Source organism: Ambystoma mexicanum, chromosome 6p, assembly GCF_040938575.1.
Source record: "Ambystoma mexicanum isolate Mex_15411 chromosome 6p, UKY_AmexF1_1, whole genome shotgun sequence".
NCBI classification, from domain to species: Eukaryota; Metazoa; Chordata; class Amphibia; order Caudata; family Ambystomatidae; genus Ambystoma; species Ambystoma mexicanum.
This window is the reverse complement of record NC_090935.1, coordinates 355,889,938-355,908,457: the sequence shown is the minus strand read 5'-3', so window position 1 is coordinate 355,908,457 and position 18,520 is coordinate 355,889,938. Positions and strand designations below refer to the sequence as shown.

The following is an 18,520-nucleotide window of genomic DNA, read 5'->3' as shown; positions in this document are numbered from 1 at the left end:
CTTGGCTATAACAACCCTAACGACGCCCCAGCTACATCATTAGCACGGCTTCACTCAACTCAGTATCTTACCCACTCACCAGAAAGGCAGAATTATCGACTGGGTAGCAACTCTCAACTGCAACACCACCTGTAAGGACCCCCAACCTCTCACATGGACAGATCATTACCTCATCCCTCTCGAAATCAACATCAATCATGTAGCTCCTAAAAAGTGCCCCATGGCACCAGCCTGCCCGACCAGAAACAAACATAACATTACTATGAGGCCCTATTACCCCATGTCCTACCCACCCTAAACGCACTACTGGCTAATGCCGATCTAAACCTACTGGTTGACACCTTCAACGACTCCATGGCCAATGCTATTGATACCATTGCCCCTTTGAAACTACGCAAAAGTAAACCAACAGCCCACTTGAACTCGTGGTACACCCCTGAACTTAAATTACTCAGGAAACAGAAAGCCAAATTAGAACTCATATGGAAAACTAACCCATCAGCAGAAAATGAATCCAATTTTAGGAATAAATCCGCCTTATATAAAAGGGAGATAATTCGCAAAAAAAAAGATGCCTATAACGTTAGGATAGATCAGGCAGGTTCCTCCACCAAAGAACTATTTAAAATACTAAAGGAAGTAGAAAATCCCAATCCACCATTAGACACCTGCACGAAAGACAAACCCTGGTGCACCAGTATCCAGAACGCCCTTAACATCAAAATCACAGGACTCCAAGCCAAAATTGAGGACAAACAACTCTTCAGCAGCAAGTCTACCAGCCCAAGCTCACCTACACCTATCAATGCTAATGTAGGCCTCACTTTTAAGAAAGTTACATCAGAAGTCCAAAAAATCATCACCTCCCTAAAACCCTCTAATTGCAAAAGGGACAGCTGTCCTGCCCAGATAATAAAAGACGCAGCCAGAGACCTCTCCCCATTTATCACTATACTTACTAACCTTTCCTTCGCTAATAACTCAGTCCCCAACAACCTAAAACAATCCTGGGTTCTCCCTCTCCTAAAAAAACAATCACTTGACCCAGCCATACCCACTAATTATAGACCCATCACCACAGTCCCATTCCTGCTAAAAATCTTGGTCAGAGTCGCTTTCCTCCAATTCAAGAGTATCTAGAATCCAACCAACTTCTAGGTATACGTCAATCTGGCTTTAGACCTCAACATGGAACAGAAACCACCCTTGTTGACCTCAAAAGTCAGATTGATGAAATCAAAGAAAAAGGTAATGCCGCTATTCTACTCCTATTAGACCTCTCAGCGGCCTTCGATTTAGTCGATCACAAAATCCTCTGCAGCCACCTATCTATCGCAGCCCACTTTTCCCCTTCCGCCAACTCATGGATACAATCCTTCCTGGCGAACAGAACTAAGAGTTTTCTCAACAACAGCAGCAGCGGACCCCATCCCCATCACATGCAGAGTCCCACAAGGCTCCTGTGTCTCCCCCACTTTGTATAACATATTTACAAAGCCGCTATTCGACTAACTGGACCGTCTGGGTGTCACCTACACCAACTATGGAGACTACACCCAGATACTCCTCACCATCTCAGGCAACTACAACGCGGACGTCACCCGGATTAACAAAATCTTCTCTATCATTCAGGCATGGATGGCCACCCAAAGCCTTTTCCTGAATGATGAGAAGACGGAGCTTCTCATTGTCGACTCTCCCAGCAACTTGTCTAAACTCAGTCCTTGCTACAACAACATTATTATCGATGGCAACACCATCCCTATTGTTAAAAGTGTGAAAACCCTAGGCTTTTACCTTGATGCCAACACCAACCTCATCAAACAAATCAATATGACCGCCTCAGCCACCGCCTACACTGGCAAGCTGATTAGGGCTAGCAGACCTTTCCTATCTTCTAATAGCTGCCTCACACTTGCCAGAGCCCTCATACAGTCCAAACTGGACTATTGGTACAGCCTATACCTAGGCGCCAACCAATCAATAATCAACAAACTCCAGGTCCTCCAAAACAATGCACTACGTGCAGCACTCAACATCCCAAGACGAGAGCACATTTCCACAACTAGGAAAGCGTGTAAATGTCTCTACATACAACAAAAAATTGATCTTAAAACTATTTGCCTCACATACAAGGCCTTAAACCACCTAGCCCCACCGTATCTCACTAACAAATTCACCATGAAATCCGTCACCAGAACCATGACATCATCCAACTCCTTATTCCTGTTAGTGCCTAGATTTACACTAAAAATAATAGGAGGCGCTAGCTTCACAGTGTTTGCCTCCCATCTTTGGAACACCTTACCACTTAACATTAAAACCATTGAGTCCTTTCCGATCTTTAAGAAACATGTTATTGGATGGTTACTGAATAAAGAGTAGCATTTACCTCCTCTTTTAAATATCTGTGAACTTGCCGATTGGTTTAATATGCTTGTAAATTATGTAAATTGTTGTACATTGTAAATGTATACTTCATTCTTTGTAACTGCTTCCTTAAGCGCCCTTCTACCTATGGGTCTGGGGCGCTATATAAATAAATAAAACAAACAAACAAACTCTAAATGCTTTTTGTACGTTTTTGTCTGCATTGTGAATTTGAGATGTTTAAGAACAGACTAAATCATTAACTCACCACCTGAAGTGTGCCTGAAATAAACATTTCTGCCTTCTTCCTTACCAGAAGCATACTTACAGCCCCTTTATAAGTGTGGTTGTAACAGTAAAACGTTTGAATGGGTCGTAATGTAAACAAGATATGCAAAAGCATTTAGTTTACGTCACAAACCATTTTCATTCATTTGCATGGCAGAGAGGAGGGCTGGGCCGTAACTTAGAATTCCACCGCCCCCTTCCTCTCTGCAAAACAAATACACCAGAATTTGCATCAGCATGCATTTTCATGCCGGCGCAAATGATAGGGATTTTATTGTGAGGCAGACCACAGACAACCAGACCAAGAAAAAACAATCCTCTAAGGAAAAGGGCTCAGTGCGCCGCTTTGCAAGGAAAACAAGTTTATTTTGTACACAAAACGGAAAAAGGTTACAGAGGGTGACGTAGAACCCTACTTCCACAAAGCTTACTGTTAGTTCAAAGCAGTCACTGCGTTTATAAGGAGAAGAATCATCATTTGTCATGTAAGCAACATGCAGTGTTAACCCCCCAACCTCATTGGCTACAACCTATATACATACTACCAGTCCCTTATAGTCCATTGACCGATTGGCCACATCTTGATCTACCCCTGCCCTCTAGCACGTGGTCTTCTATCCCATCACCTTGGTTCCCTGCTACCTGATTGGCAGGTTGCTTGATATGTTACTCTCCCCATGGGCCTAGTCACATGATGTGCACCTGGCCGTTAACATGAGCTTAGTGGATTCCTTTGACGTCAAATTGGCCCTTCAGAATAAAGGAGTGCTTCCCTGGATCCCAGAAACATGGGTGCCCACCACCATACCCCCTCGTAGAATTAGATTTGTTAGCATCACCCCTTTCTCCGCACAGTACAAATAATGTGATGTTTCACGCCTTGCTCCCCCCTTATCAGCTGCCCCACCCCAGAGTTCTCCTGGGCCTCTCAAGGACCACACTAATCAGCTGAATTCTTGTGGATTTAGGTGTTCTGTTTGTGGGCATATGGTAGTTGAAATAGGATGGCCATTATTCTGGGGGGGGGCAGCTGTGCCCTAAATCTAGTCCATGCCTTTGGCAGCTCAAGACCTCTTCCCCAGCTCCAATGGGTTTATCCTATGAACAGGTGCAGCCCTGCCCATGCTCGGGCATTCGCATTACTTTCTGGGTTTGCAGGCCTGGAACACGATACAACTGTATTTTATCTATCAGGCCTAAAGGCCTCAAAGTTCAGTTTCCCTGCTGGGGCTCGAGATGCGGAGGTGATTCAGAACGTATTGCCATGATGTGCTGCTATTTCATCATGGCCTGCGGCAGATTAGGCCTCACTCTAAATATAGTGGTTCTCCAGAATTTGTCGCATCGGGGAGCAGGGCTGATGCTTACATTGTTATTCATTACATTTCAACTATTGTACTCTATTATCACACACGCCCTGTAGCTGGGCCTACCTACTCTCCCACAACTGTTAAAGACCGCTGCATGTGTAGGACCTATTTTGCATGTTTCATCCCCCTCCAGCCGCGCACGTTCATTTTCTCGTGCACTAATATATATTCCTCAACCTAAATCATTTGGGTGGGCATGGGAGCTGGACTTGCATCCCAACACTATGGAGTCAGTTGTTTTTTGCACCAGTAAAAACAGGCAAACTCCCTAAAAATCTATTGTAAATGCTGCCTGCCATGCTTACATGGCAGGGGGCGTTTTCTCAATTTACACAGAGGAATGCAAAAGGAGGGGCGTACAAGCGTTTACGCCACCTTTTTACACTCCCCTTTTACCCTCAGCCATGTAAATGAGGAAAATGACACAGCGGGAACCTGTAATGCTAAAAAGGAAACGTAACAAGTCCCTGTTGTGTTGTTACAGAGACTTCCAACATGGGCCCTATGGTATTTATTTTAAATATCATCTATGAGTTGAGGTTGTGTGGGATAATTACGGCATGGTGTACATGGACATAATGTCATGGGGTAAACATGAGATATTGACCCCATGCAGTGCTTTTTATGTACTCCACGGTGTATTTAGCCCAGACCATTACCTCTTGTGATTGTTGTACCGTGCTGTGTTCATTTGTAGCTCACAGTTGGTCACAATTTGTTTGCATGACAACATAGCATTTTGCAGTATGCCTCTCTGGTGCAGTGTTTCTTGGGGTGAGGTCTGACAGGAGGACTTGTGCAGCTTTGTCACGTCATCCTTTTGGGACTTGTAATGGTGCAAGTGGTCCTACGTGCGCTGTAGCAAAATGTGTTATGAAACATGTAGAACTGTGTGCAGTACAAAGTGGGCCATTTACACCTGCATGTCTTCATGGAGCACACACTCTGACCCGTGTCTGCGTCTTACTTGTACAACCCACAGTGGTGGTGAATATTGCCATTTGCACCCCCGGGGTAACATATGGGATGCTAGTGACTTTATTTTTGGGCAATACAGAGGGCATTGGCGATGCCAAATGTTTGGGCTTTTATGTAGGCATGGGAAAGGCACTTGCCAGGCACAGCCGTAGCAGTATTAACTACTCATTATTGGTAGCAGGTGCAAAATGGTGCAAGTACCTGGGCATCTAATAGCAGTGCCTGGCAAAAGCTTCAAACGTATGCACGAGCCAGAAATGTTGGATTTGCCAATGCTTGTTAAACAGGACTCCACTGGCTTGGCCAATGCTTGCTTTTAACAGAACATCAGTGAAGGACATGCAGAGTGCTTATAAATTGAGTGAAGGCAGGTCTGGTAAGACATTTTTATTACATCAGTTGCATGTTTACAATAGCAAGTAAGTCATCAACTCTCAGAAGGGTACTTTGAACAAACACTGACAGGCATTTTGAGTGCAACGTTTGATGGTAAGGCTTGGTTAAAGTGATCTCAAAGAATTCCCAGGAGGCAGTGTTTTAGGTGGGAAGGGGCACAATTCCTCTTATAAAATCATAAAACGTAACTATATAAAATATTAAATTACAATCATTTCCATTCAGAAAATCTGTTCAAAGACAATCAATTCTTTTATACCTAAATACCCAAATGTACTTCCTCATATATTGACAACGTATAACTTCCAGGCTATTGCAATACATCAACAAATGCTTGATGCTCTCGAGCGTACACTCTTCACATAATCGACAGCATCTTGACGACCTACTCAAAGTCCTTCAAGCACCAATGAGTTCGAGAGTTTCCACTATATTGAATTTGAGACAGATGTAGCTTATCACAATACAACTATGGGGGTAGGTCTCGATGTATTTGGGATAATTACGTCTTCCTAAGTAGTATTTCAAATGCATCCCACTATTCACTTTGGATGCTAAGCAAACAATCACTTGCTCCATATCATAGCTATTGACCACCCTTTTCACCAGCCCCTTAAATTTACTGCAAGTGAGGTCAAAGGAATGTAAGCCAAACATTATTGTCCAGTGCTTTATAGTTAATTTGATGCCTTCTGTGGAGCCACTTCTATACTTAATGGAGAGATGGAACTCTCTGAGGCTATTCTACCCCATGCCATTTGTATCCCCACAGACAATAGCTTATAACCAAATAATATTATTTTATCTAGTGTTGATTCTATACTGATCAAATTGTATTTCAAGTAAATATATTCTATCGGGAGACTGACCGGGAGTCTGAGGAGTTGTTTCAGACATTTACCTTGAAAGACTTTTATTGTTTGTGTAAATTGCAGACCACACATTTCAACTCCATAAAATAGTAGTGGCCTCACCTTCGATAGACATATTATTAGTAAGCTTTGCAGCGATTGACCTCTACTTTCTCAGCAAATGAATTCAGGGCCCCACCTGTTGATTAGCCGTATTGCTCACAAATTCGCAGTGTTCACTCCATTTTAATTTTTCATCAAAAACAACTCCCAGATACTTGTATTTAGCACCCTGTTCTATTTTATTGTTATTGATCTCCCAGCAGTAGGTCTTCTCAGCACCTCTTCTAGGTTTGAAAACCATAGTTTTTTATTTGTCTGCATTTATTATTAATCCATTGATTTCAGACTACACCCCTAACGCATCTGATTTAACTTGTAGACCCCAGGGGTGTAGTCAAGTATCAACAGGTCATCAGCATATCAAACCCATGATATCGCAGAACTACCAAATTTGATTGATTCAGTGCCAGGTGCAGCAACAGCCCCTTTCAAATCGGCCATATATAAATTGAGTAAAGTGGGCACAAGAATACAACCTTGTGTAATGCCCCAGGTCGTATTTAACTACCAGTGGGATCGAGTCTGATTCTCACACGAGTATCGGAATATGATCTCATAATCATGGATAAAAGGCCATGTGGGATATCCCAAGCAGCTAATTTTGCCCATAGTCACTGCCTCGACATGGTGTGAAATGCTGCACTAAAATCAATATAGGCAGCATATTCCAGCAGCTCTCTCTTCCGCCAAGTATATTCAAATAGTGAGGCAAAGATGTATAAATTATGAGTTGTACTTAAACCTATTCTAAAACTAGTTTGATTAGGTGAAATAATATCATTAGTTTTGCTGCAAGCCATATGTTCTTGTGATAGAACCTTGGCAACATTTTTAGCCGGGATGTCCAACATCACCAGGAGACGATAATTGGATGGGATAACTTTACAAGCTTTTTTATTCACAGGTATAGGAATACTGTCCTTCCAAAGAAACCAGAATTTGATCTGTGCGACTAATACACAAGAAAAAGTCAGAAAGGGCAGTAATCCAAAGCAAGGAATTCATCTTTAGCAGTGTGTTACATGTGCCGTCTGGACCTACATCTTGAGAATGTTTCACCCTCCAAATAATATTTTAAGCTCTAAAAAGGGAAACAATAACCAACAATACCTACAAGCTTTGCATTCCTCCCCATATGCCACTTCTCCCTAAATGTACATCAATTCAATCGTTTTGGCTTATAGATGTCGCAACCGACAACTAATAGCCCAAACTAAAAATGGTGTAATGTCTACTTGCACACGGCTTTTGATGGACGGGGTTTAAGGTGCCTGAGTGGAAAACTGTATCAGGCACTGTGTCAGTGATGTAGCACAAATGTATATTTCTCTATTGTGCATCTTCGGTTTCATTTGTGCACACAACTTCATGATAGATCTGTACATAATCTGTTGCATCCACATGTGTACCACAGGTGAGTGACCCAGCATCTCAAGTATTTGATTACATGTTGTATTCCGCTTCAAAACCGACTGCAAATCATGAGGCTTTTTATTCAATTTCTCAAAGAAAATGAGCTATAAAACGGACCAATTCTATCCATTTTTTTAAAACCCTGCAATTGTTGATAACCCTCCCAAACTCTCTTGTTGGGTTCAGGGATCCATGCTGTGCTTGCTCGCTCACAGGATTCAGGGAAAATATTTTTGCCTCCCCACTTTAAATGGTGAGTATCTACCACTGAGCACCACCAGCAGGCCATTGTTCTCAGGGCCGCAGACATTTTTGTAACTCTGAACAACAGGCTAAAAATGTCACAAAGAGCCTTTTAAATTAATCTTAATCAGATAACAATAGCTTAAGTATTTAACTGAAGTGCAGCATGCCATCAAAACCGTAGGGAACAAATAAAACATTCCAGTTAAACAAGGCTAAGGCATAATGTGGTCTTGTAATTAGGACTTGAATTGTCTTTGTGAATTATTTGCTGGATTTAGTATGGTGCTTAGTATTAGGGATCACCTTGTTTCCAAGATTCATTTTGACAAAATAAATGAACTGAGAGCACTCTCTGAGATAAAGCAATTGTCCAGGATTTAAGCAAGTGGGGAAGCCAGGATTATAAAGCATGTCACTTAGTTGCAAAGTCCACAACAAGCTTGCTAGGCCATGGGTTTGAAGGCATTGTGACACTAGGTATACACCTTGAGCTTTATGAGGCCAACGGCTCTAATACGGGGACTCTAATAGGACCACATTTTCTATTTTTCCAGTTGATATTTAAATGTTTTGGGGTTCTAAAGTAGAGTACATGTATGTGTGAATATACTGCATGGGGTAAATGTCTGGTATTTATCCCAGGCAATATTTTCTATGTACCCTTTGTTGTAAATACCCCACGTGTTTCCAACGTATGAATAGGTTGTATTTCAAAAATAGCGGGTATTAAAAATACACTTCGTTTTTACAATTACCTCCAAACCTGTAATGAAGCCCAAAATACCTTAAACTGTCCTTGCACTAGATGACTTATTATATTTCAGTAAGCGACCTCACACACCTCCCCCACTGTTGCATGTGATAAGGCAATTACAAGTCACAGAGGGCTTTCCTTATAAGGTCAGGGAACTCTGAGGTGACTTTACATACTTTTCTGCATCAGTGAGTACTTAATTTCTACCACAAGATTCAGAGTAGTCCCCAATTCCCACACCCCTCCTTTAATACTTGATGCCATTGGACCCTCAACGCCAATAGATGTCCTTGAGCAGTCATATAGAAATATGTGAACCAGTATATCGGAACTATATCAACAAATATGCAACCTGTAATTTGTGGCCCACTAATATTTTAAGCAGTTTAACACAAATCTGTTTCATCGCCAGCTGCTCACCTTTTTTTAAATGTATGTCTATATGCACATGACTATTTGTGTAAAACTGCAGCAGTGCACTAAATGCACAAGGTGGCATATACATGTGTTCTTATTAGTTAATGACTGAACTTCAGCAAGAAAATGTACATGCCAATCTGAAAAAACAAGAGTATTATTTCAATTCACTATTAATTGTCAGTTGCTGCTCATTGTGGCAGCTTGAAAGGTGATGCCAGAACTCCTCTCCTCGCAGGTCCCTTTACCTTGTACTAGGAGAAACCTCCTAGCTAGCTGGTGTAACAGCCTCCTTCCAAGTTTGTCAAGAGTTGCAACATTCCTCCTCCTGCTGCTGAGAAAAATCAAAGTCCATAAAAACAAGCTTTGCCAACGCCATCAGTTTTAGGATTGAGTAGGCATGGGATGGGATAGGCATTTGCCAGGCACTGCCATAATGTTATTACATAGTCATAAGCCGGTACCAGTTGTAAAATGATGCAAGTACCTGGCATATGATAGCAGTGCCTGACAGGTATCTACCTTATACCTACGCACAAGCTACAAATTATGTTTTTTGCTATGCTTGGTTTTAACAGGAGTTCAGTGGAAGGAACAGATGCAAGGATACAAGTTCTGTTATAAATCAAGTGTTTGAAGGCTCTCTTTTTTAAAATATTCGCATTACAGCAGTAGTATATTTACATCTCCAATTAAGCAATTTGTTCTAAGAAGGCTGTTTTGAAATAACACTGTCGGGCTATTTACAGCACGCTGTTTGATGTACTGCATGATAGAGCTAGCTCAAAGATTAGTTGTTGGTAGGGAATGGCAGGTTGGGGTGGGAATGGCTCTAGGGTTTAGCATGGCCATGGCTAATCAATGGGTGAGTAAATAAACAATGTCCACAAGTTGTGTGTCCCACCTCACATCCCATCCGCTTCTTATATATTCCAATGCCATAACTTGGGCGTGTAGGTGGTGCATCAGCACCACCTAATAGCCAAAACTAATATGTGGGGTGACACATTAGCATAAGGACTGTACAATACCCCTGGAAGAGACATGGGAGGACATGAACACACAGCAACATAATACCAGTCCCTTTTAACATAGGTGTGCACTCAGTCGAAGCGATTAATTCACTTGATTGGCAGAAGAACATGTTTCTATTCTGCTACAGAGTAACAATCTACTTGTAGTATTAGTTTCCTTTGATAGGAGTATAAGTACTAGAATGCAAAGTGTTGTAAACTTCATAAACAAAGCTACCTGAACACATTACGTCTGAAAAAGAGAAACTTGAGATCTCTGCAAACTGGCTACTACCTAAAAGATTTAAAGACACTCCAAAGAAGCCTGGAGCGTAGCCCCTGTTTTTAATCATTCCTAATCCTCAGGATGCAGCTTGCTGTTATTCCTGATGAGATTAAATCTGCGTTTCAACAGCAGTCAAACCAAGTTATCATACAAATGAAATATACCTCTTGGAACCATCATTCACTTATTTCATTTCGTTTTTTTTTTTTATTCAGGTAAATATTGAGAAGCCGGTTGTGGGCAGTGTGAGGTTTGCCTTTGTTATGCATGCGCGCAGATGACAAAAACACTGCAAAATAAACAGGAACCGGATAATAACAAGCAAGTGCAACCCAGCAGGAGTCTGCGTTGGGGTGCAGAGCTCCACAGGCTCTCACTCCAGACTTCTTCGGTCCTAGGGAGACTCGTCTCCTCTTTAAAATAGAAAACTGTGCCCGGAATTTTCCACCAAAGGTGCCATGTCAATCGCAAACGCTGTGCTACAGCAAACCCCAGTAACATAACATAGAACCCCACTGTTCGAGGTGACAGTTTAACATTCATCTGCATGTTGCTGCAGAGCACCCCAAACTACTAGTACAAGCCCCATAAATTACATAAACACCCTCTGTTGTCTCAAGATGCTAGTGCCAAGTAGCAGATGTGCAAGGTGTTCTACATAGCTTTACTTAAACATAAACCTTTATGCCTTATTACACCATGTGTATGGCATGCTACCAGTTTCCTGCATGGAAGTTTAAAACATATGCAGAAGCCAAAAGGTTGGCTTTGCCAATGTTTGTTTTTAACAGGATTTCAGTGAAGGACATGCAGAGTGCTTATACACCAAGTGGCTGAAGGCAGGCCTAGTAAGACAGTGTGTTTACAACTTCAATTCATCCATTCACTCTCAGAAGACTGCTTGGGCAAACACTGGCAGGCACATTGAATATAAAGTCTGATGGAAGGGCTTGATTAAAGAGAGCTCAAAGAGTTCCCATGAGGAGGCGTTTTGGGTGGGCAGAGGCAGGAATGGGTGGGAATGTCCATAGGGATTAGCATGACCATGGGCAGGTAAGGGTGGGCACTTAACCAAGTAACACTTACAGACTCTGTGTCCCTCCTCAAGTCATTCCGGGCAGGTCCTCCTTTTGTTCCCAGTCCACCCCTATTACTCCCTATCTGTACTCCAATGCAACAGTTTTGATTTTTATAGCCCAAACAAAAATGTAAACACACTAACTGACCGCCGTATAAAGGCAAAGGGAGCTTGTGGAGTCCCTTTTCTGTTCCGATGGTTGGGCCCGAGTCCAGTGATGACATGTGGAGCTGGTAGCGTTCTGCCGCAGGAAGAGAAGGAGGCGGTGGGAGTCAGTGAGCGGAATCGAGGGTGAGGCAGGGGCTGGCAGGTGACTGGAGGACAGTGGAAGTTTGCGGGGGGAGCAACCATAGAACGTGAGCTTTCACTGGTGAATAAAACCTGTGTTACAATCTGATTGGGTAGAGCATCTTCCCCTGGGTGCTAACAGGATTATGAGTAAGACCGAGAGCGTGCAGCCCTCCCCTCCATTTCTAAGACTAAGGATGGCGCTACAGAAACTTTCCTCCTCTGCAAAAATTGCCCTGATGAAAACATATAATCTCTGAATGTTTTTTTTGCACGAGTGCAATGTCTGCCCTAGTCCTAATCCGTTTGCCTTAGTGCAAAAATGCATTGACAGAATCATTGTTTTCGCACCAGGTCGATTTCTGCTCAATTGCTAATCGCACTTGCACCGACCGATGCATAGTTTCTGTTAACCCCCTTAAGTGGTTTTCTTGCCATTCTCCGCCCCATCACCGCCAGCCTGAGGTTTCTGTTAGGGGGTCACCAGTCTAATGTTCGCTAACCTCAGGCTCTTAATCATGAGGTAACGCTGCATAAAGCGGCACGGACTGAGCTCATTCATTTATGGGAGCGATGCCCAACTCTGGCCCTGATTTGCAAAGCTTTTTTTCAATGGGATTGTGCTAATGTGAAACGCTTTCGTGAATTAGGCCCTCCTGTCTTAAACCAGATCCACTGAGAAAGAAATGTCACGCAAAACACCTAATATTGTAATTTTGGGCTGGTCTCTGCTTTGGAACTGCGGAATGGAACTGGAGAAGCTGGTGAGGTAGCTCAGTGAGTCAGTGATTCGGCAGCAGCAACATGGCCGACTCAACCCTTCATCCTTGCGAGGTTTATAAATGGAGTACCATGAAACAGGCTAATCATAAAACACCTACGATTACAGCGCCTCGAAGTGGGAGGACCACGGCATGAAGCTCTAGGTGAAAAGTTGATCTTATTATTTGGCGCAGCAGCAACTCTGCCATATCGCTGCCGGAATAGACCCACCTGTGGAACAACACGATTGGTGGTGTGGAACTTGATTGGCAATTCAGCGCTGTCGCTGTGCTGTGCAACAGAAAACATCCTCACACTTCTGAGTGACAAACGACAGGTTCATTGGGCAGGAGTGAGTTTAAACTTGAGCCCTTGGGAACAGTGAGCCCTGTCAGAGCCACCATACTGGTTACTGAAACGCGATAGCGCCAGCATCCGCTTATGGACCGCGCACTGGCAGCGCGCCTTCAGTATTTTTTAAGTTTTATTGTTCCTATACTTTTATTTTCAAAAGATACCGTTCCGGAAGGGTTTACTTTTAAAGTAAAAGTGTAGGAAGAAACGAACGTCCCCTTAAACAGCACGTGTGCTTGTTTGGGGGTTTGGATGGCGCGTGGGAGGGGCCGTGGCGATGGGGTTTTTGGGGTGCAAGGGCAGGCCAGCAGGGACCCTCGACAGCTGATATGCAGTCAGTCTGACATGTCCCCAAAATGAGCAGTCCAGGTCATACCCCCACCCCACATCCTCCGCAACTAGCCGCCGAAGAGGCCGGCGCTCTTTCCGGGGTTCAGTAATGCAGGCGCGAAGCATAGCATGTTTGCAATGTTTTAATTGCATAATATGGTTTACGACCTTCACCTTTGATACAAGCAAAGAATAGAACAAACAATGAAGTACTTGCAGTTGTGCAGTTTTTGGAATGCGGCCCACAACGGCGTAGAGTTGGGTTTGCGAAGTCCCTTAGCAGAGCTACCGGGTTCGGGCGTCGTGGCCACTGTCAATTGTTCGACTGTGAGTCGCAATCACATGGCACCATCCGTAGTCATAACTCGGCGAATACAACGTGAATATTAATCAGTGCGCAGGTTTATTTCCTATGCAGCATCAAAGACCATTGCGCAGGTGAACATGAAACATGCGACGGCCTTCCGCGCAAATGAGTTTGGCGTGAGCACCTGTAGGCAGCTCAGTACATGGATGGAGTCTGGGGTGTCGGGAATCCGTCTGCCAGCATAACCCACGCCTGCTGCTACTTAACAGCAGTACGGTGAACGTGCTTGAGAGAGCCAGGGTCCTTCGTGCCTGCTTTAAGCAGAAACGTGCCAGGAAATATTGCACTACCCTGTGCCGGTGCAGAGTCTGGGAACCCCTCTGGGTTAGCTTTGTGTTGCAGTATCCGTGAGAGGTGGTAGCACTGTTGTCTGGTTATCTCGAGCTTTCATCTGACTGCAGCATAATGTCAAGTGTAAGATCCCCCTCCCTCTCTTTGCCGTGTGATGGCCTCCCACAGGCATGCACCCATTTAAGGGGGAAAAGCATCCTCTTGGAAAGAGCGGTTACTCTTGAGGGGAAGGGCCGCGTGAGAGCCTGGTATCATTGGGTGCCTTTTTCTCGCCTAATTCAGGCGGGTGCATCTGGAAGAAGATGGCTGTGTCCTGCGGCACCTAATATAAAAGGGCCCGAGTCGGACATCATGCCGTTTAAGTAGTGCCGTAACCTGGCCTATGCAACGCTCCTACAGTCACCGAGGAATAACAAGAATGCCGCCGGATTGCAGACACTTGGCACTGGTGAAAGTGGAAGTTTGCAAGGCATTAAGGTTGAGCAGGGGTTGAAACTTAAGAAATTTCGCAGGGTTGCCCCATGTCCAGTCACAGTCAAGTGTTTAAGCCTTCAGGTATCCGCCCCCTCCCTCCTCACCCCCGTAGACAAGACTCCCAACCACAATAATACCTTCCTCCAAACCTAAACAAGCGCATCTGTGGCCAAAACACAAAAACAGCCCAAACCAAAGACTTTCTTTATTATGATGTTTACTAATTATGCAATGGCTCAGAAAACCTCTGGACTCCATTCCCTGGAAGAGTCTAAATAATGGCGCTATTTTGAGATAATACTCAATCAAGACACATCTCTGACTGCTCTACCTTGGTACATCAAAAAACATAACTGCAACTCGATATATTGCAACGGAACGTTCCCTCAAATCAGGGCCCACGTTAAGATAATGTTTGAGGGCCCTCTGCCTCCAGGTGACAGTGTCTGCAGCACCTTGCGGTGCTTAAATAATTATCAAAAGAAAGTGGGGGGAGGTCTTAAAAGCTGATCAAACCCATACGTGCGCCGCAAAGTGGACATTTAGGCGCTGATTTAGAAGACGCCGTTCTTTCATAAGACTGCCAAAATGGGGGCGGCTGTTCGGGCCCATTTCAACCGAAACAATTGAAAGACCCCGACGCCTTACCTGCCTGAAATGAAAATAAGCAGACACTGCGGTCATGGGCAGTAACTTACCTTCTGGTCCAGAGCCACTCTCGCCGTGTGTGGAGTGTAACAGAAGCAGCAGCAGCAGGGGGACAGAGGTCAGACGGGCCATTGTATCTGGGCGCGTGCATGCGGGCGTGCGTGCGTGCATGCGTGCCAAAGCTCAGACGTGCTCTGATGGAAGGAAGCTTTCTCTGAGACCTTAGTCTGCAGTTCCTGCGCACCGCTGCCAGGCAGCCGCGAGGGGAAGTGCGAGCACACAGAACATGACATCAAAGGCGGCAGGGGCGGAGAGAACAAGGAAGGCGGAATGAACATCTTCTGAAAAGGGCACCTTTCCGAAAACGCTCTCAAACTCCTGTAGCAGAACATGACAGGAATATCGTTTTCAAACATTAACATAGTGTCTAGATCTGTCTCTCCCCTCATCTTCCTTACGTCTTTATTTCATTCTTTTTTTATTACATTCTTTTTCGAGTGTTTAATTTTTAGTATGTACTTTTTTGCTATCCTTTCTGTTTTCTATTTTTATATCCGGTTGTCTCTTTTTCTTTGGGTTCTTTTGATTATTCTTTGTTACTTTCAGTTTTTTTCATCTTTTCCTATAATTTTCTTTTCATTATTTCTTTCTCTTTTCTAGTGTTTATTTTATACTTTTTATTTATCTTTATCTTATCTTTTTTTTGGTTCTTTCGATTAGTCTCTGTTTCTTTCAGTGTTTCTTCTCACTGCCTACGAATGTTCATTTTTCATTAGCCTTTTCTTTCAATCTTTTGATTGTACAGATTCCCTTTTTCCTTCATCAGGCATTCATATTTTTCTTTCTTTCTTTCTTTCTTTCTTTCTTTCTTTCTTTCTTTCTTTCTTTCTTTCTTTCTTTCTTTCTTTCTTTCTTTCTTTCTTTCTTTCTCATTCAATTGATTGTTTAATTGTAATTTTCCTGATTTCATCTCTCACTGGTATGTATTTTTTCTTTCTTTCTTCGTTTCTTTGTTATTCTCTGTCTTTCTTTTCCTTGTCATTTCTTCTCTCTTTCTTTTTCATTAATTTTCTTTCACTTGTAAATATCTTTGTTTCTTTTAGTTTCTTTGAAAATTTTATTTGTGTCTCTTTCTTTCAATAACAGTACATATTTTTCTATTTGTCATTATCTTATCTTTTTATATGGTTCTTCTGATTGGTATTAGTTTCTTTCAATTCTTCTCACTGACTTCTTTCTTTCTCGTTCAAATGTCTCTTTAATAGTATTTTTTCTGTTTTCATCCCTCTTACTATTATTTGTCCTTCTTTCTTTGTTTCTTATTCTGTCTTTCTTTTCCTTGTTGTTTCTTCTCTCTTTTTCATCCACTTATCTTTTATTTGTACATGGTTTCCTTTTTTTTTCTGTCTACTCGTTTTAATTTTAACTTTTCTCTTTTTTCTTCCCACTTCATGGGCTTTTCTTTCTTTCTTTCTTTCTTTCTTTCTTTCTTTCTTTCTTTCTTTCTTTCTTTCTATTTTTTCTTCTTTCTTTGTTTCTTTCTTTGTTTCTTTATTTGTTATTCTCTGTCTTTCTTTTCTTTGTCCTTCCGTCTGTTTCATTTTTTTTATTTTAATTGTACATGTTTCTTTCTTTCTTTTAGTCGCTCTTTTCATACTATTTTTGTTTCTTTCTATAATAGTTTATCTTTCTTTATTTGTCTTTATCTTATCTTTTTGAGTGGTTCTTCTGATTGATCTTATTTTCTTTCAACTTCTCTTCTAACTGATTTCTTTCTTTCTCGTTCAACTGTCGTTTTAATTGTAATTTTTTGGTTTTCATCTCTCTTACTAGTATTTTTTCTTCTTTCTTTGTTTCTTTACTTCTTATTCTGTCTTTCTTTCCCTTGTTATTCCTTCTTTCTTGCTTTTTCATTCAATTTTACCTTTTATCTTTTTCTTTCCTCTTCATGGGGATTTCTATTGTTTTTTCTTTTTTTCTTTCACTTTTAAATTTGATTTTTGTTTTCTTTTTCTTTTTTTCTATAATTCATTTTTTTCTATTTGTCTTTATCTTATCTTGTATGTGGTCTTTCTTTCTTTCTTTCTTTCTTTCTTTCTTTCTTTCTTTCTTTCTTTCTTTCTTTCTTTCTTTCTTTTTTTCTTTCTTTCTTTCTTTCTCTCCTTCTTTCCTTCTTCCTTTCTTTCTCTCAGTTATCTTTTTATTGTACATTTTCTCTTTTTCTTTTTTCTACCTAGCAATGTTTGACTCCTTCCTTCCTTCCTTCCTTCCTTCCTTCCTTCCTTCCTTCCTTCCTTCCTTCCTTCCTTCCTTCCTTCCTTCCTTCCTTCCTTCCTTCCTTCCTTCCTTCCTTCCTTCCTTCCTTCCTTCCTTCCTTCCTTCCTTCCTTCTTGTGCCTTTCCTCTTTTTTCTTCCCGTTTCCTTCCTTCCTTCCTTCCTTCCTTCCTTCCTTCCTTCCTTCCTTCCTTCCTTCCTTCCTTCCTTCCTTCCTTCCTTCCTTCCTTCCTTCCTTCCTTCCTTCCTTCCTTCCTTCCTTTCTCCCTCCCTCCCTCCCTCCCTCCCTCCCTCCCTCCCTTCCTTCCTTCCTTCCTTCCTTCCTTCCTTCCTTCCTTCCTTCCTTCCTTCCTTCCTTCCTTCCTTCCTTCCTTCCTTCCTTCCTTCCTTCCTTCCTTCCTTCCTTCCTTCTCTCAATTATCTTTTAATTGTACGTTTTCTCTCTGTCTTCTGTCTACCTATCATTGTTTGACGCCTTCCTTCCTTCCTTCCTTCCTTCCTTCCTTCCTTCCTTCCTTCCTTCCTTCCTTCCTTCCTTCCTTCCTTCCTTCCTTCCTTCCTTCCTTCCTTCCTTCCTTCCTTCCTTCCTTCCTCCTTGTGCCTTTTATTTTTCTTTTTTTTATTGTGCATTTAGTCACGTAGAAAAAAGAAATTACTTTTTACACATTACATCATTTTTTGGAAATATAAATGAATTCATACTAATAAAAATATTGTACAAAAAGACAAAATCATGTACAATTAATCAATACAATTAAATAAAACAAGTTATATCACAGAGAAAATAAGGTCGACACAATGAAAGATTAACTAAGGGTAGTTTGGGAATAGATGACATTTCCTGTTAGCATCCACATAATTCGAAACATAGAAGCAAACTCGTGACGTGACATCAACATTTCAAAACAATCATCATAAATTAATCTTGATGAAATTCAACTCATTTAGGAGTTTTAGCAGTGCAATTGACAATGCAATTTGTTTACCTGCAGATAAACTTCGCCAAAAATCTTGTGTGGTAATGCGTGAGATGTCATGCACAAAGTTTGCAAAATATTTCTGCCTCAGAACTAGAGTGAAAGAACAAACTGCCAAAATATGTTTCAAATCTTGTGCCAGAGCTTCTCCATATAAATTGCAGTTCCAGCA

The 18,520-nt window shown here is 42.1% G+C and overlaps 1 protein-coding gene across 1 annotated transcript in view; it reads right to left on the bottom strand.

The window, feature by feature from the left end:
• The window catches only part of IL7R (interleukin 7 receptor), a 563,020-nt gene extending 547,702 nt beyond the window's left edge, over nucleotides 1-15,318 (bottom strand). The window contains exon 1 of the mRNA XM_069627128.1: nucleotides 15,148-15,318. Within this exon, the coding sequence (XP_069483229.1) occupies nucleotides 15,148-15,268 (121 nt within the window). The 5' untranslated portion in view covers nucleotides 15,269-15,318. The remainder of the gene's footprint in view (nucleotides 1-15,147) is intronic.
• Nucleotides 15,319-18,520: the final 3,202 nt, after the last annotated feature.